Source organism: Juglans microcarpa x Juglans regia, chromosome 3D, assembly GCF_004785595.1.
Source record: "Juglans microcarpa x Juglans regia isolate MS1-56 chromosome 3D, Jm3101_v1.0, whole genome shotgun sequence".
Taxonomy (NCBI): Eukaryota; Viridiplantae; Streptophyta; class Magnoliopsida; order Fagales; family Juglandaceae; genus Juglans; species Juglans microcarpa x Juglans regia.
In genome coordinates this window covers 15,060,243-15,079,817 of record NC_054598.1, presented here as the reverse complement: position 1 = coordinate 15,079,817, position 19,575 = coordinate 15,060,243, and the positions used below count along the sequence as shown (strand labels likewise).

Below are 19,575 nucleotides of genomic sequence, written 5' to 3'. Positions count from 1 at the left end.
CACTCGGTACTAACTACGAGTTAAGGTACATATTTAGAGGTAGAATGTGTATTAGTACCATCCATTAAATGGGTATAGATTCTCTTCTATGATTATCAATTTGAGAATAATTTTATATCTATTTCTCTCGGTACCAAATCAATCTCAATTGCAGTTAATTAATTGTCCTGTTCACGCCACTAGGTAGCTAATAGGCACAGCCCCACTGGCACTGCCATACTTTTCAGAATCATACCCACATGAATGTTCTCAATTTTCCTTGTCATTTAAGATCCAAAATGATCAACGCGGAAAAAGATAATACATATTCTAGGACATAGATCAGAGCCAGCTAGTAACAACTAAGCAAAAAAGATCACGAACCAACCCAAATCCTCCCAATAAATAGCCCACTCTGTTCCACTTTTTCCGTTCATCCGTTCATCCATCTACCAAATTAAAGCATGGCAATTTTGCAAGAGAAAATGCTCTTCATGGGCCTCTTAATCTTTTGCATGGCTTTAATGGTCTCTTCGCTTAAAAGACCTTACACGCCTCCAACAGTCGCGCATTTGACGGATTACTTCCCTCCTGTCTCCATCGATAAAGGGTTTTCTAACTTCTTTGGAGGCTCAAATATCCGGCTGCTCAGTAATGCCTCCATGGCCAGCCTTGCTCTCGACAAGTCCTCTGGTAAAATCACACCTTTTACAAGATTTTACCATCCGCATTTAAAATTGGAACTTTCTGTAATGTCCATCTGTTTATATTTTTACAGGATCCGGAATGGTCTCCAAAAACAAATATTACTATGGATTCTTCAGTGCTGCAATTAAGCTGCCATCCGGCCTCTCTCCTGGAGTTGTAGTAGCCTTCTATGTAAGCTGCCTTTTCATCCATGGTTGAATGGTATAATTAAAATGCATGAATTTTTTTTAGCTCGTATAGATAGACTGACTGACAAAAAAGGGGAATTGGAAGTTGTCAAATGCAGATACTTACCCTCACAACCATGATGAAATTGACATCGAGTTGCTTGGTCATGACAAAAGAAATGACTGGGTCCTCCAAACAAATATCTACGCTAATGGAAGTGTCAGCACCGGAAGAGAAGAGAAATTCTATTTCTGGTTTGACCCTACAGAGCAGCACCATCAATACAGCATCATCTGGAATAATCATCATATAGTGTAAGGCAGAACAAAATTTCACAAACACACGCAGAGAGTTTGATTACCAATTAATCTTACAGTAGTCCCAAATATATATAATGAATGCAGGTTTTTGGTGGACAACATACCTGTAAGAGAGTTTCCACGCAACAGCGGCTTCTCTTCCGTTTATCCATCAAAACCAATGTCGATTTACGCAACGATTTGGGATGGATCGGAGTGGGCGACTCATGGAGGAAAATACCCAGTTAACTATAAATATGCTCCCTTTGTGGTTTCATTTGCAGATATGAAACTGAGTGGGTGCATATTGAATCCAACAGAGCAAGTTTCTTCGTGTTCAAAGGCCGGTGTTTCTAGCTCCGACCCAGTTGAGGGAGCTGAGTTTGTAAGGCTATCGGAGAAGCAGCTTGAGGCAATGAACTGGGCTAGACGGAAGCTTATGTTCTACTCGTATTGTAACGATAGATCCAGATTCAAAGTCCTCCCACCAGAGTGCAAGTGAAAGGAATCAATCTTTTGGGTATTTTATCTTGTATTCATTCCCCACCCCCCCGGCGGGGTGGAAGTAAATAACAACAGTAGAGGCATTTTCACGTCAAATGAAAGAAACCATCGCAAGCAGATCAAATAAATAAAATAATAATAAAAAAAAAACGTTATGCAGGGTGTGTAGCTTCATATATGAAAATCCTGTATAACAATTGTACCATTTTTTTTTACTATTAAAAGATAAATATTTAGCTGTAGAATTATATAAAAATAAATTTACAAATTGACGTAACTTGATACAATACGTTAAATTATAAAATTACTTTTAATGTAAAGTAGATCTTATATATTATATAAAATCACATCAATTTATAAATTTATTTTTTGTATATGTAATAATTCTTCTATTAAAATAGATACAAATAATATTAGAATTCATAATTTTTAATGTTGATGTCACAATTTTCATATGATGTATCTATTTTTTTTTTTTGAATTTTAATTCATAATATATTTCTTTTATTTTTCAACTGACACAACAAATTTCAGGCGACATCATAATGATTATTTATTGCATGGTAAATCTTAATTATAAGCATCGGTGAATAACCTATTTAATAAAAGTAATTAGATGATACAATTTGATTTAGAAAAAAAATTAAAAATCTAATATTAAAAATTAAATCTTATTATATAAATAATATGGATAATAATTATCTACATCGATTTAAAAATATAATAACTATTATCTATTTAAGCATGATATCTTGATACCTTTGGGTCCCATTTTTTTTTATTAACAGTCTCAATCTATTTTTTCTTATTTTAATATTTAAATATAATATTTTTAAATTTCAAATTTTTGAGTTTTTAAGTTTTTATCTGACTTAATTATTATGATTCTTTTGAAATTCTAAATAAAATATAAAAAATAATTTAATTTTTAAAATTTTAAAATAAAAATTATATTCTGATATAAATTTATGATATCTTATGATTCTTATCTTATCTCTTGAAATTTGAATAACTAAACAATATCTTAATCTGACATTACATGACTTCATATTTTTATTTTATTTATCTCTCTCGTAATAAATGGGAACAGAAGTGAGTAGAAAGTAATTATTGCGATACTGATGCGGCCCTGAAAAGTCCACGGAAGTGACTGGCCCATCAGTACAGCACGTAAATACAGATCATCTTCTCCGTACGAGCAGTTCTACGTCTCCCGAAAGATGTAGCCGGAAAGTCTACCGAACAGGTAAAAAGTACTTTTTTATTTTTTATTTTTTTTATTTTATGTATTTTTTTAATTATCATAAATATTTATAAAAAAAATAAAAAATTTATAGTATTATTAAAAAATATTTTTTTAATCACTAAATAAATAAAAAAAAAGATTTCGGAACACATCTTCGAAGCATTTAGCATTTCTATCTCCTTATACAATTATCGAAATATATATCTTCTTTGGATGCGATTATTATGCCATCCCATGTTAACCATTGGGCGATACACCCAGTGTAAAGTTTTTTTTTTACATTTTTTTAATATATTTAAGTATTTTTAAAAAATAAAAAAAATATTAATATATTTAAAATTACTTCTTTAATTACTAAATAAAAAAAAATTGACCAGCGGTCAAACAAAGTGGACAAAATAGAGAGGTAAAATAGCTTTTTACATCTTCTTTAACTTAAAAGTGGCATAAATGTGAACAGTAAAGAACGTACTACAGTAATGAACAGTGTTATAGTACTAATAGTAATAAACAGTGTACGATACAGTAATAAACAGAGCTACAGTATGAACTGTGCTACATAAACAATAATAAACAGCGCTATATGCATACGCATCCCTAACAAAATCATCACACAAATCACCACAAAATCATTAAATCATCACATAAATTATAAAATTACTATAAAAATATCACAAAAATTACAAAATTACCATACAAATCACAAAATCACCACAAAAATTACCTCACAAATCACAAAATCACCACATTAATCACAAAATCACCACGCACGGGGAGAAATCCGTGCGTGTAAAGGAAGAGAGGGCTATGGGCTTCGGCCTGTTGTGGGGGGAGAGAAAGAGGTCTATCAGGACGAGATTGGCGTGAGGAAGGTCGCCGGTGACTGGACTTGATGGTGGCGTGGTAGAGACGGGCGGTGGCGCTGGGAGGAGCCGAGGAGAAGAGAAATTGAGAGGGAAAGGGGCGTGCGGCTAGAGAGAGGCAGGAGAGAGAGTGAGGAGGGAAAATAAGGGGAAAAGTTAGGGTTTGAGATTTTAAATCAAAACTCTTCATCTTTAATTTCCAGATTTGATCTAACAATAGAGATTAAACTAACTTAAAATAAATAATTAAAATATAAATTCAACTTTAATTTATAAAATATTAATCTTTTATCATTAAATAAATGATAGAGTTTTGTTAAATATTTTTAAGAGAGTAAAATCATATAAATAATTAGAGTTTGTAATTTAATTTAAATCTCATAATATTCTTAATTAACTAAAATTATTTAGATAAAAATGATTTTCTACCATTATAATATTTTTGGAGTTTTCAAAATAGAAGAGACTTACTTTAATGATGAAAAAATATGAGAATAATATAGAAATAAAAGATTCTGTATTTTTTCAGTGCTCCTTGGATCATTGAGTATTGTGGTTGAATTTTACACAATTCATATCTTTTACTAAGAAAACTATTGTTAAAATATCTAAAATCTTTTAATTTTCATATTACTCATATTATTGTAACGTTTTATTATCATTATGATACTTATTAAAATTTATTTTTCTGCTCCTGTGTATTAAATTATTAACTAATTACTTTTCTTTAGAAAAACATATTTTTTTTTACACATCATATTATTTTTTTAGACACATCATTTTCAATTAGACAAATGGGTAAACGTGCTTTGCACGTTATATAACGGCTAGTATTTATATATTACTCGATATCTCTTTTGCATATTTCTGTATACTTTATTAATGTGTATTTTATTAATTTGATTGATTGTGTATTTTTTTAATATAAAATAATTATTTTGATTAGAGTACATAAAACCTACGCAAAAATACTTTAACTTAACATTGTTTGGTCCAAATAATTCATATGAAATACTTTAATTTGAAAGTAATGAAATAGGAATAGGATTACGTACCACGTAAAGGAAGATGTTTAAGCAACCGATAAATTGTCCCGAGAGTTCTACCGATCTGATTTTTTTTATTATTTGTTTTACTTAATAGTTAAGAAAAATACTTTTAATGAGTTTTTTATTTTTTTAAATGTTTAAAGTGATTTAAAAATACTTAAAAAATATATAAAAAATATAAAAAGTACATTTTATACTTATCATCGTCGGTCAGAACTCTCGGGACCACCTCTCGGTGCCTAACAGTTCCCCTATATAATAATAAATAAGCCTCTGAATTTTATTGGAGCATCTTTTTACTCCTTCAATTTCAGTTTTATCATTTTACTCACTGTATTTTACAATTTACTTAAATTAATTCCTTCCCTCATATTTTCACTGTATTTTATCATTTTACTCAATGTATGATGCGCTAAGGGCATTGGTATTGACTTCATCAAAAGTCTAGTCAAATATAAAATTTGATAAATTTCATCAAAATAGGGTTGCATTGGATTAGTAAAAAATATAAGTATAAAACTTTGAGTTACAGTAAATGGATAGGTTTCTTCAAATTTGAAGGGTTACTATTCACTCATCAAATCTATTTTTTATTCACTTTTAATCTCTAAAAGTCTTTTTTATTCACGTTTAATCTCCAACGGTCTTGTAATAATAATGTAAGAATCAAATTAAATTATTAATTAACGTATGATTAATGTAATTGTAAAATATGAAAAAAATAAAAATATTTTTATTAAAAAAATAATATTATATTATTATTTTGATGAATTCAATAGTTAATTCAATGTGGAGTTATGGTTAGGAAAGTTTTGAATTTATAAAAATCATATACTTTTCATCAAATTTTAGAGATAATTTTGATGAAACCAATACCAATGCTCTAAGAACTCACACGTGAATAAAAAACAATAAGAATATAGAAATCATTTAGAAATCATTTTAAACATTTTTTAATATAAACATAAATATAAAATCTCAAATAGTAGTATTCTATTCACTAGAAATCGCTACCTAAGTGTGATCATAGTAGTACTACTCTATTCGCTAGAAATCGGACCGAAGAAACCTAGACGTCGAAAAGCTTCATCATGTGCTCCCTCAAGTCGAGTTTAAGTAATAGCTTAAATTTCAGATTTATTAGGTTATTCAATAAATTTTTAAGCAGCTAATACAGATATTTTAAGGAATTGAGAATCTAGTACATGCCAAACTACTTTGAAAATAAATCAAGTACATGCAAAACATTGAACAACCACCCGTGACATGGGACGAGAATATAAATTTTTCTCATCTCATTTTATATAATTATTATAAATTTTTTAAACTCTCACACAAAATATAATAAATAATTCAATTTTTTTAAATTTTAAACTAAAAATTATATTATAATAATATTTTATTTAATTTTTAATAAAATATCTCATCTAAAGTAACAAAACGAAACCTAAGGAAAAGCCTATACGGTTGGGCAGTCGCTGCAGTACTTGTTTTTTTTCTTTTGTTGTCGGATGAAAATAATTTGGATATAAACACATTTATTAATAGTGGAGGCCCATAATTTTGACTTGTAATGAGAGAGTTTTAAGGAAGTTTTATTGCAACAGAAGCACAACTTAATTACTAAATACATAAAAGTTATGGTGGATCATGTCTGATAGCTTGGGATTGAGACTTTTCTGGTCCATGTTCATTTGTGCAAGGAAGGTGAATTCCATGTTTGGCCACAAAAGATACATGAATCAGATTCATTCTATGTAACATGCCATGCTGTTTCCTGAATGAGATTCGTTCTTTTCTTTTGATTGTGACATCATTTTATTGTGTTTTCACAGGTAAAGAAAGATGGTCTTATGTTCAGGCAGTCACACCTGAAAACAGTGACATTAAGGTGATTGGTGCTTCTGTAAAATTGACAGATTATTAACGTAGGGACTGATTTGATCAAAACTGAAAACACATAAAATAAAAAGTTCAAAATTACAATATATGAAGTAATTTGTTTACAAATCAAATCACACAGAACTATTTTAATATATAATCCTAAACCTAAATTCATATCTCAAAAATATCATATTAAAAATCAAATCCCAAGAATTACAAGGGCCTCTTGTCTAACTTTTCTATATATATATATATATATATATATATATATATATATCTCTTTTTTATATAGAATCATTCGTTGGTACGTATTGTCAAAAGTCATCATAATCGCAATGGCAATCACGACAACCATTTGTCCCCAAGATTTTTCTCTCTTCTTTCAAAAAGTTCTCTCAAAACCATCTCCTAACATCCTCCTCCATCGTCTAGAGGGGGAGTGGGAGCTTCGGCTCCTCCTCCCCTCTTTCCCTCCAATATTTTCGACGTGTTTGACTGGCATTTCTCCGATCTTTCTTTTTGTTTTTCAAAAATAACACTAAGATGAGCCAATCTACTGATTTCCAGCCACTTTCAACCATTACGTGTGGCTCCACAAGACTCCTTTGTTGCTGATCTGTTATCTTTTGGAAAAATCGCATCCACTCGGGTAGCGTGAGATCCACACATCATAGCATCACCGTGCGTGTCCTGTCTCCACGCTCGGCAGAAATGGGATCAGTGGCCTTGGATCTTGTAGATCCAACAAACGTCTTCCCACTAGTAGTGGTGCATAATTCCCATGCACTTTCACAGCTACTGACATTTGTTCGCCTGCATATCAAACAATCTACCGAATGCTATTTTCTTATATCACTGGTTATCCTAACAAAGATTGTGAGCAAAAGGAAGTTGATGTTTCTTTCAACCAAAATGGATGATCAAAGTGCAGTACAATACAATCTATTACGACTTTTAGTCGCAGTAGTGTCGTAGCCATTTATCGAACTTTAAAAAAATCATTTTAAGCAGCTTCCCCTTGTGGAAAACAGGTAGGAGCCATTGTCTTCAGATCCCGCTTTTTCTTCTATTCTTGTGTTGAATTAGTTAGTTTGGAGATAATTGTTGGAGCTTCCCACCCTCTAGACTCTTGTATCTTGTAACTGTTTAATATATAGATATATGTATATATGAAGCTTGAATAGAAAAGAAAAAAAAAAATTTGAACTTTTCTATATAAAAGAAAAAAGAAAAAAAAACTGAAAAGTTTTGTGTTTTAACTCCTATTTGCAAATGTTCAGCTCCAATTTCCTTGTTCCTCCTTCAAATACCACCTCTCCACCTACCCTCACTTCTCCTCCTTGAGATCTTTCTCATTCATTTAGGCCCCGTTTGTATATGTAGTTGGTCTCATCTCATCACATGTCATCTCAATATTCAAACACTCATAAAGCATAAACACTTTTCAATTTTTCTTTCATATTTTTTCATTTAATCATTACAACTTTCTCAAACTTCTATATAAAACACAAAAAATAATTCAACTTTTTCAAATTTTAAAATAAAAATAATATTAAAAAATATATTTTAACAATATTTTAACATTATGATATTTTTATTCAATTTTTTATATTCTCATTTCTCAAAACTCAATAAAAATCTTAATTCAAATTATTTCACTATTATTTACAAACCATCTTATTACTATTTTCAGATTTTTCATTTCATTTTATCTAATCTTATCTGACTATCCAAACGAGACCGACATCTGACTATCCAAACGAAGCTGTAAAGACCCATTCTTTTCCTTCCTTGTTCTCTCTCTCACACACACACAAAGATAGTTTTTCCTTCTCTCCATCTTCCCCAACCTACCACTCCCCTCCCTTTATCTTTTTTCCCAATCTACTCAACAAGACCTTTTCCTAATTCCACCACCATTCCTACCCTCTCTTTCTACTAAACAAGACCTTTTCCCCTCTCTTTCTACTACTTATATGCTATTATTACCACTATCAACCTTCATATATCTGTTACCTAAACATATATAAGAGAAATTCTATACTTTCCAAATCCAGATCTATAATCTTAATCCACATTTTGTATAATCCACAATAGTGTTGGCAATCCTAAGATAAAGGTAGCTATTTTTTTTCTCCGTAATCAAATATGGGCAAAGACAGTATTACACACTGCAAATTAGATAGGCAATTGCAGGGGATGTGTCAAGGGTCCTTTCCTCTATGGAAAATAGAAGAGGATAGAATTGGCAAGGTGATAGGAGTGCATAAACTATTTTCCAAGGGGATTGCTAGGGTCATTGAGAGGTGGTCTCGACATTTTCTACCGATAAGTGTAAAATATATATATTTTTTTATTTTGTGTGATTTTTTTCAAGCATTTTTTAAATCCCTTTAAACATTTAAAAAAATAAAAAAAATCACAAATTCATTAAAAACATTAAAAACATTTCCTTAACCATTAAGGTAAAAAAAAAAAAAAACACACCATCGGTAGCCTTTCTCGGTCGGATAATTATTTTCCATTTTCGAAAGGAAAATAGGCATTAAACTTGTAATTCTCATGCATACCATTGAAAGAAAGTGAGACCCGTTCATAGTAGGCCCCATTTTTTTCAAATAGCTTATGCGAGACAACCCTAAGGTTGTATCTATCATTACTCTTTAGAGATGCAACCCATTTTGCCCAGTCATGCACAGTTGAGTTTGCACTAAAGAAGCACAAGCACTCTTCCAGTTGATTGACAGGATCACACTTAGCACCAAATTAGCAACACCATGATTTTATAAATTAGCCATTGTACATTCTTTTCATACTTTATTTGTTACCATAGAAAGGTTAGCCTCATGTATCTATTTATTTGTCATTCTTTCATTGTAAAAATATATTCCATAAATAAAAAGGTTCATGTTTTAGAAAGTTTAACATGATATTAGCCTAACCACGTTCCTCTCTCTACTGCCTACATGACCTCTTCTTCAAACCCTCACCACCCTTCTTCCTCCCTGTACCTCCTCCATCCCTCTGATTCTCCTAGTTTTATCCTTGTTTCTGGCATTCTCACATGGGATAATTTTCCAAAATGACAGCAAGCCATGACCCGTGCCTTTAACGCCAAGAACAAATTAAGTTTTGTTGATAGCACTCTCCCACCACTTGATCCCAACTTTGCCGACTACACCCAATGGAACCAAACAAAGGACATGGTCCTTACCTGGCTTCTAAACTCCATCAGTCCTTACATCGTCAATTCCCTTAAATTTCACAACAACCCTCCTGAAGTCTGGCTCGATCTTCAATCCAGTTTTTTGTCATGACAAAAATGTCCGTATCTACCATCTCAAAAGTGAACTGTCATCCTTTGACCAAAACACCCATTTTGTTCATGAGTATTACAACCAGATTAAAAAAATTTGGGATGAACTTAGCCATTTACAACAAAGCAATGATCTCAAAGAATTGTAACAACAAGCAGAGGATGAACGTGTTTATCAATTTCTGCTTGGCCTCAATGACTCCTTCTTACAACTAAGAACATAGATTCTTGCCATGGAACCCCTTCCCCCCATCGCCAAAATTTTTTCTATTCTTTTTCAGGAAGAGTAGCAGCGTCTCCTCCACCTTTGATCACCATCATCGGATTTGATAGCTTTTGCCGCCCATGGCCACAATCTCATGAATACCACCCTCCGATGCTCAGAATGTGGCAAGCCCGGCCACCTGTGTGACCGTTGCTGGCGGATCGTCGGCTACCCACCAGACCGAGAAGCAAGACCCAAGCCGCGGCCCTTCGACTCGACAAACCACCCTCTGGTTTATCACTTGCCATGAACAACGCCTACACCTCCTCAGTCTCGTCGCTGGTGCCTAGTTTATCGTCGTACCTCTACCAAAAGCTGCTCAACTTGCTCACTCCGACCACCTCCTCAGCCAACTTCGTGGGTAACGTCTCCTCCGCCCCTCTTTTCGACAACCACCATGACTGGGTCGTGGACAGCGGTGCCAGCGACCACATATGCCACGACCAAACCCTCTTCATCTCCCTTTCTATTTCTTCTCCTGAGAGGCATGTTCGGTTACCCACAGGCCACACTCTTCACATAGAAGGTGTCGACACTTGTGTTTTCACTCCAACCCTAAGTTTACAAAATGTCTTCTATGTCCCTTACTTTACTTTTAATCTCCTTTCAGTCCCTCAGGATATTATTGATAATTCTTGCATTGTTTCTTGTCCTTTACCAATTGTTTTTTTCAGGACCCGCACTCGATGAGGCTAATTGGAGCGGGTGAGCTTGCAATGGGCTTTATATGTACCGGCTCAAACCCATTATGGCCCTTTCCACACAAGCTACTACGAACAAAAACCTTGTGACACCAACGCTTAGGTTATCCTTCCCACTTAATAATTCCTAGTCTTTTAGATAATCCCTGTGTTATTTCTGATTGTGATGTTTGTGCTTGTTCTAAGCACACAAGGCTACATTTTCCTTCTCATGTTAATAAAAGTATTTTTGCTTTTAATCGCATTTTCTAAGATATATCACATATGGGGTGGTTATCGTACTTCTTCACTTTGTGGTGCTCATTACTTTTTTAGTTGATGATCTTTCACGCATTACTTGGATCTACCTCATGCGTTATAAATTTGAGGCTTATACCCATCTCATGCATTTCTTTGCACTTATCCAAAATCAGTTCAACACCATGATTCAAATAATTAGAACTGATAATGGACAAGAATTTATTTCCCACAAATTTCAAACCTATCTCCATGATCACAACATCATTCATGAACGTACTTGTGTTAAAACTCTGCAACAAAATGGAGTTGCGGAACGGAAACTTCAGAAAGTTTAACACAATTGGTGTTTTCTTGCACAATGGTTGCGTATGCTTTGATGATTGGTGCAATTTGCTATATCTCTATTGAATCTTTATGGGTTAGAGCTTTGTAGACAGTTTCAAAATTGCCTTCGATGGTAACTCCTTTCAGATGAAGCTTTCTTGCTTTTGAGGCATCTAGGAGTGCTCGAGTGCTTCTCCTATTGTTGGGTCAATGGTTAAGCATCTTTTTGTCCAATTATGAACCGTTCTTCCTTTGGGGTCATGGCATAAGGCTGTAATGATGCAATAGTCATTTCTTATTTCCTCATTGTAGTTTATCTTTAGATGGTCTAGCAGTGGTGGTTTGCCTCTGTGTGGGGGGTGTTTTTTGTGGAATGCAGCTCTAAGCTAGATTATTTTCTCTAGACAATCTGCCACTCGGAAAGTTGCAGCTCTTGGGTTTTACTGATTTCCTCTGTGCATTTTTTGTTTCTTTCAGCCCAAGTGGTGTCTAGTCTTGTAGTGGCAAATAGTTTGAAATCCAGTTTATGATACTAAAATCTAAAATGAGAGAGTTTTGATATGATTCATGGCCATGGGTTTTCTCTCCATAATATTTGGTTGAAAGGGCATTTTATGTTATGCCCTTTGATGGAGAACTTTCTAGTGGGGTCCTTGGGCTAGGATTTTTGGTCTTCATCTTCATTTACGGCGAATGAGATTTGGAGAATGTTGGCCCAAGGTCGGGGGGGGGGGGGGGGGGGGGGGTGTGGATTCATTGGTCTAGACTGTTTGAACAAAGGCAATCAAGTTTGCAAAAGTCCATTTGCAACCCTATTTTTTGACAAACTAAATATACCATTCAAGTAGATCTCACTATGTTAAAAAAAAAAATATTGGTGTTTTAATTCTTTTTATCATTATAGTCCGTCGCATACATCTGACATACCAAGCTTACGAGTAGCAAAACTCAATAAAATCTAATCTCAAGACCACAGCTAGGTCAGACTGAAACAATGAAAGTCAGAGTACAGACATGCTGGGGGTGGATCATTGGCTTCGTTTGAATCATTAATCCATTTCAACTCATATCAACTCATCATTACAATTTTTTTAAATTTCAATACAAAATATAATAAATAATTCAACTTTTTCAAATCTCAAAATAATAATAATATTAAAAAATAATATTCTAACAATATTTTATCATCTCAACTCAACTCAACTCAACTCATTTCAACATACAAACGCAGCCTTCAGTTTAGTAAAAACTAAAACAAAAATGAGGAAAGCGCGAATTTGATGTAAATATAGACTGTTGATCATTAAATTCAAACACCCACAAATTCCCAGATCTCAGTCGATAAAAAAAACAAGGATTTTATCATCATCATCAACTTCATGCAAAAACTCATTAAGATCTAATCATGAGGCCATAGCTGGATCAGACTGAAACGGTGAAAGTCTGAGTAGAGGCATGCTATTGGGTGGATCATTTAAGTTCCGTAAACTAAAACAAAAATGAGAAAATAGTGAATTCGATGTAAATATAGACAGTTGATTATTAAATTCATACACCCACAAATTCCCAAATCTCAGTTGATAAAATAACAAGGACTTTATCATCATCATCATCATCAACTTCATGCAATCATACCCTAGAGCCTAGAAATTGGAGGTTATTATTTTTTGGCGAACGACACAACTTGGAGAGAAGCATGTTGAATTAATTAGAGCCATGCTGGGTTCTTCAGAGGAGTGACAACAGCCTTCACTTGCAAGTAGTTTTCCAAACTGTATATTCCTTTTTCTCTGCCATGGCCACTCATCTTGTACCCACCCATAGGAATTGTAGCATCAAATATGTTGAAGCAGTTCACCCACACTGACCCAACTCTTAATGCTCGAGTCAAAGTGTTAGCAGTGTCTAAGTTCTCTGTAAAGATCCCAGCAGCAAGCCCGTAATGAGTTGCGTTTGCTCTTCTTATCACCTCGTCAAGGTCCCTGAAATCAGCCAAAAACATTAGTGCTCCTAATGAAGTTCAGGGAGACCATGATGTGCTTGGAAATTGTCAGGGTTTCTCACTTGTATTTAAAGATGGACTGAACTGGGCCAAATATCTCATCCTTTGCAATCAGCATGTCATCCTGATACAAATTACTGTTAGTTTCATTGTATCCATATCTCAATCTCTGTGGAAAGATGCATGATGTTATGACCAAAAGAAATACCTTAACATTTGAGAAAATTGTGGGCTTAATGTAGTAACCCTTATTGCCAAGTCTCTCTCCCCCAGCCTCTAGGGTAGCTCCACTTTCGACACCAGATTTTATGTACTTCAGGATCTTCTCAAATTGCGCATTGCTAACCTGTTTTTGAGAGAGCAATGCTACTCTTTCTTTTAGATTCTATCATCTTCAGTCACATTGACTGATATGATTGGTGGATTTTATAAATGTCAGCGAGTACATATGATGAGCTTTGCTAACTCACCTGAGGACCTTGTTCAATCCCTTTAAGGAATGGGTCACCAACAGCACGTTTCAAAGCACGAGCCTTTGATTTCTCTACAAACTCATCATATACACGCTCATGCACAAATGTACGAGAGCCAGCACAGCAGCATTGTCCCTGCATTTTGCACAAAATCATGATCAATAAAAATGAAATGTAACTTCCTGTGAACCCATCATTGTATCAGAACAGTTTCTTTAACAAACCTGATTAAAGAACAAGGCATAGTGCGCTAGCTCAACTGCCTTATCTATATCAGCATCCTCACATACGATAAAGGGGGATTTCCCTCCAAGTTCCAAAGATACTGGCTTAAGATTGCTTCTTGATGCCAATTCGTGAACAAATTGTCCTGTTCTTGTCGATCCAGTGAAAGCAAACTGCATTGAGAGGGCATGTAAGCAAGGATCAGTACAACGTGAGAATGTGTCCTAGACTTTTGGTATCCCCGCTTATCATTGCTGATTTCCAAGCAGTACCACAAAGACTTAAATCACCTTATCCACATCCATATGACTAGCAAGAGCTGCACCAGCAGCTGGACCAAAACCAGATATAACATTTAGAACGCCAGGAGGAAGTCCAGCCTGTCACAAAGATCAACAATCAGAACAAAATATAAAGAGACCTGTATGAAATTTGCCCATTTTATCTTGTCCAATGTTTCAACTACGGCATCGGACAGCTTTATAATCAGTTCAAATAATTATGAGATGCTGGAGGCTTTGTATCTCCAATCAAGAAGCTTCGGGTCCAGTTCTCACAAAAGGTCACTTCAAAGAAATTCTCCATGCACTCAAGCGCTCACAATCATGTAAAAGAATTTATCAGCCAAAGCAGGTAGAAATTTTACTTTTTTCAGCCAAAGAATGACACTTTATTTTGAAAACAGGAGGTAGAATCTTGCATATGTAAGGATAAAACATTAATGAGAAGTTTCCCAGATGTTATTCATGAGATTTGGCGAATGAAGCGGCCTTCGAATCACAATACATCAAACATCAAAACCCCAATATGAAATAGAAGAGAACAGAAGTTTCGTTCATTATCTACCTCATGCAATAGATTTGCTGCAAAGAGTGCGGATAAAGGTGTCTGCTCTGCTGTTTTCAGAACAATCGTGTTGCCACATGCTAATGCTGGCCCGACCTTCCAACCAAACATGAGAAGAGGAAAATTCCATGGAATAACCTGACCGGCAACACCAATAGGTTCATGCAAGGTTTGCACATGGTAGGGTCCATCAGCTGGAACTGTGAGACCATGAATCTTATCCGCCCAACCTGAAAGTTTTGCCATAGAAATCTAATAAATCTCAGCAATATTGATAAAATGCAGAGAACACTCAAAATCTATATAGCAAAAGATGAACTATATTCTATGGATTTACATACCAGCATAGTATCGCATTAGACGTGTCAACATTGGAACTTCGAGTTTAGCAGACTGTTCATATGGTTTCCCATTGTCCCAAGTCTCAAGTGCTGCAAGTTCATCATTGTGCTTTTCAATCAAATCAGCAAAGCGCAAGAGTATCCTTTGCCTTTCCTAGAGATATAAATTAAGAAATCAATTGCACAAGCACGGAGACATCGAATTGCAGATGAAAAATTAGAAGCACAATAAAGAAAATTTACGTATGCAGTTATCTTTGGCCATGGTCCTTCATCAAAAGCCTTGCGAGCAGCAGCAACTGCTCGATTTATATCTTCAGCATCACCTTCTGCAACATGAGCAATCACATCCCCTGTCCTGGGATCCAATGTCGGGAAACTTTTTCCTGAGGCCGAAGGAAGCCACAGCATAAGATTCAATACATGTCAAACGAAAAAAAGAATGTCTTAGGATGCCCCATTTCATAAAAGTTGAGGTTGCAAATAAGTAGCACATATCTAGCAAAGATGTGTATGAATGCTGGGAAATCTCACCTGATGCAGCATCAACAAATTGCCCATTAATCAAAAGCTGAGTATGCTTTACTTCAACGGGTGGATCGACTGGATTCTCGATTGCGACAGCAGTGCTATATTTCGATATTCCTCTGCTTGGGCTAGCAATATTCCTACCTGAAGAAAGAAATATTTTACCTACATACTACAAATCAAACAGGCATAGTATGCCATTATCATTATCCGGTGAAGATTAGCAAAACTAAACCAACAGATCATACTAATGGAAGTAAGCAGTTGGCCGCATCGACAAGTAGCAAATGAGAGAAGGAAATGAATATAATATAAAAATATATAACTTGTGGATGTTTGAAACATAATTCTCATTGGTCACGACGACTTCACCTATATACAGTTTCTCCATCCAAACACACAAAAATATATTTCAGCACTTCTTGGGTCATCAGCAGGTCAGTCGACATGCATGAAAATTCTTACTGAAAGATCAACAGGTCTTTCCAACTAAGCCGACGTGGAGTGTTTTGACAATACTTTTGACAAAAGAAAAACTTCCCTGTGATTCTTTGATCGTATTGTCTTTGGAACGACATTCGAATGAGATGTCAATCAACATGAACGAAACGTTGAGCATCACAACAAAAGAGAAAACGACAAAAGAAAAAAAACAAACAAGTCGAGAGGCAAGTACCAATATTACCTCTAGAAAACAAAGCAGCAGAAGAAGTAGGAGAAGTTAAAGAGCGAGAGAGAAGAGAACACATCCTCCGACTAGCAATGGTAAGCAATAGCTGTGTGTATCTGTTGTGTGGTCGTATGCGTGGTCGTATGCATATATATATATAGGGTTATGGCACTAGAAACGTGACGGCAACAAGTGGGAAATTAATGAACCTTTGGTGGAGCTCTGCAAAGCAGGGAGAGTTGGCGTTGACAAATAGAGATAAAGACTAATTAAACACTTGAAGCAGGATTTAATGCATGTATTTAGAGAGATTACATACTTGAGAGTAGGATTTATTGCATGGACAATTAAAGAGTTGGTGAGGAATGCATGGGCCATTTGGAGTTGATGTGGGTAATTAATGTCGTGATCTCGTGAAGTTAATTAAACATTTAAATTTTTAATGCTTGTGTTTATTAGAGTATTAGCATTGGCATATATAGTTATTAAGTAGTTTCGGGATATATTAAGTAGGTTTCGAAAGGAAAATTTTATACATCACACCGTCATTTTATTGAATGATAAATATGTCAATTGTGATAAATGTGACACATCTTATATAGTGAGATAAAAGTAGAATGGTAATGTGGTGTATAGCTTTACTCTTTTCAAAATAAGGATACATAATATCTTTTTTTTATTACGAGATGTCATGTTTTAAAAGTGTAATTTTTAATGACATGATATCTTGTAATTTAAAAGCTCTTTCAAAGATGAGAGAAAACCACACTAAATTAAAAATTACACGCCACGACATTTAAGGAATATCAGACATTCCCTAACAAGATATTAATACTTATTTTCTAGTATAGTAATTTATTCTCCTTGTTTAAAAAAGGTAACAGCTTTAAAATGTCGTTTATTACTTACCATTTATATATTGTGCATGACATTAATATTGTTCATAGTCCTGTTTATCTGGATCGGATTTTTTCTCGGCCCAATTTGAAATTTGGATAATCGGTTAACCGCATAGAAAAATTCAGATACACTCGGTCTGGATATCAGGTTTTAAACCTAGGTAACTGTTTTTTTTTTATTTTTTTTATGTTTGTTTTAATGTTTTGATGTTCTTCAAAACCCAAAAAAACCCTCCACAGAGTAAAGAGTGAGAAAGCAAAAACACGAGAGGTATGCGAGATATACAAGCAGCAAAAAGAACCAAGGTGAAATTATAAAAGAGTAATGATATATATACACATAATACATTTTTATAATAAATTTCACAATAATATTATAAAATAAGAGTATTTTTTGTAAAATAATATTATTGTTATAAGGTGTTTTATAAAAATATCTCTTATTTAAAACTTATTGTGTAAAGTGTTTTAAAAAGGAGTTGGGCAGCCCGCTCACTTTGATCGTTAGTTACTTTTGTAACTTTTTATTATTATTTTTTATTTATATTTTTTAATATATATTTAAATATTTTTAAAAAATAAAAAAAATATATTAATACACTTAAAATCACTTTAATAATTTTTAAATAAAGAAAATTTCCAAACAGTCAAGTCAAGTAGAGCGATAAATTAGTGGACACAATAGTTTTCTTCTTTAAAAAATATTGTGGGTAAATATTTTTCACGATAAAAAATCTATTCATCATTCTAATTCTTATCATTTTCTTATCATCTCATCTCATCTCATAATGTATTATTAAATAATAAATTTATAAGTAAAATATAATAAATAATTTCTAATTAGTTAATATCATATCTTATTTTTTTTATTGCACAACCTATAATCAACCGACCGTACAAAAAGTCCGGTAGCAAATCACATCACCTGAAATGAAAGAGCCGACAATTACAAAGAAAGACGTTACTACAGGAGCTCACAACTACAAAAAAAGATGTTACTAACATGCTATAGCATACACTTGAATAAACCGACCGTACAATAAATTGAAGTAGCAAATCCCATCACCTGACAGAGCTTCAGAAGACAGAAGGCAGAGAAAGACGTTCAGCATTTGCAGAAAAAAAGAAAAAGAAAAAACGGTTACACAGCCCGGAAACCGGGTTTCAGATTTTTAAAACAGGATTCATCCGGATTCGGCCCGAATCTGATCCAGATTAATCTGATCCGGTTGAAATCCGAATTTTGGTCTAGATATATCCGGATTCTCGGATTAGAACTCGATGAACAATACTAATAATTGATGTCAAATATCAAACATTTTGATGAATATAGTATGGCTGGGTCAAGTTCCAGCTGAAATTGAATATGTTGAATTTGTGTTAAGTGTCGCATAATTTGTTTATCTCAAGCCAATTTCAACTAGAAATAGACCTAAATTATAGTGTATGTCTCATATAATGAATAAGATGAATAATACACTTATTAAAAAAAGAGAGTACTATCCTATTTATTTTGAAGGATAAAGTTTGTTATAATATAGAATAATTCTACTTAGATTTCCGCACACCACACTTCTTTTAATTTTTTTCTTTCTTTTCCCATAATAAGTATGTAGCGTATATATGATAAGTAGAACAATTTAATTAGTTTAACAGAAAAATTTTAAAAATTAAAATATATATATAATGTGTGGTGTGAGATGATTAGTAGTATAGAATAATTCTACATATAACCTTTAAGTGCATAAATGCCGAGTAATCGCTATAAAAAAAATGATATCTACTATTAAAAAATTAATTTTTTTCATGTGATCTCATATTTTATTTACTTTTTTCAAAGCGATTACGCGGCAGTTGCACATTTCATAGTTGCAAATATATTTGCTCAGTAGCATAACCCTATAATATATGAATAATTCTACTTATCATCTCCACACACCACACACTTCACTTATTTTAATTTTTTATTTTTATTTTTCTTATAAGTATGTAGTGTATGGATAATAAGTAGAACAACTCAATTAGTTTAACAAGAATAAAACAAA

The 19,575-nt window shown here is 33.6% G+C and overlaps 2 protein-coding genes across 4 annotated transcripts; one reads left to right on the top strand and one right to left on the bottom strand.

Annotated features, from left to right (window-relative positions):
• Positions 1 to 307: 307 nt before the first annotated feature.
• Positions 308 to 1,896, top strand: LOC121256391 (probable xyloglucan endotransglucosylase/hydrolase protein 33). Its single transcript, XM_041157178.1, has 5 exons — positions 308 to 672; positions 758 to 858; positions 961 to 1,169; positions 1,260 to 1,767; positions 1,812 to 1,896. Exons 1-4 carry the CDS (start codon positions 444 to 446, stop codon positions 1,654 to 1,656), a joined length of 936 nt encoding a protein of 311 aa, XP_041013112.1. The 5' UTR covers positions 308 to 443; the 3' UTR covers positions 1,657 to 1,767; positions 1,812 to 1,896.
• An 11,233-nt stretch (positions 1,897 to 13,129) lies between these two features.
• On the bottom strand, positions 13,130 to 16,767 carry LOC121256589 (benzaldehyde dehydrogenase, mitochondrial-like). Of its 3 annotated transcripts, none has more exons than XM_041157433.1 (11): positions 16,647 to 16,767; positions 15,968 to 16,105; positions 15,677 to 15,819; positions 15,434 to 15,587; positions 15,093 to 15,322; positions 14,537 to 14,626; positions 14,246 to 14,419; positions 14,019 to 14,156; positions 13,757 to 13,894; positions 13,611 to 13,672; positions 13,130 to 13,528 (listed from the first exon to the last, which is right to left on the bottom strand). In XM_041157433.1, the coding sequence occupies exons 1-11, from the start codon at positions 16,708 to 16,710 to the stop codon at positions 13,255 to 13,257; spliced, it is 1,605 nt and encodes a 534-aa protein (XP_041013367.1). In that variant the 5' UTR covers positions 16,711 to 16,767; the 3' UTR covers positions 13,130 to 13,254. The 3 variants fall into 3 exon arrangements, with proteins under 3 accessions (XP_041013367.1, XP_041013369.1, XP_041013368.1); XM_041157435.1 differs by lacking the exon at positions 13,757 to 13,894 and adding an exon at positions 13,698 to 13,717 and having other exon boundaries at positions 13,226 to 13,528; positions 13,611 to 13,658; XM_041157434.1 differs by lacking the exon at positions 16,647 to 16,767 and adding an exon at positions 16,334 to 16,629 and having other exon boundaries at positions 13,227 to 13,528.
• Between the last annotated feature and the right edge of the window lie 2,808 nt (positions 16,768 to 19,575).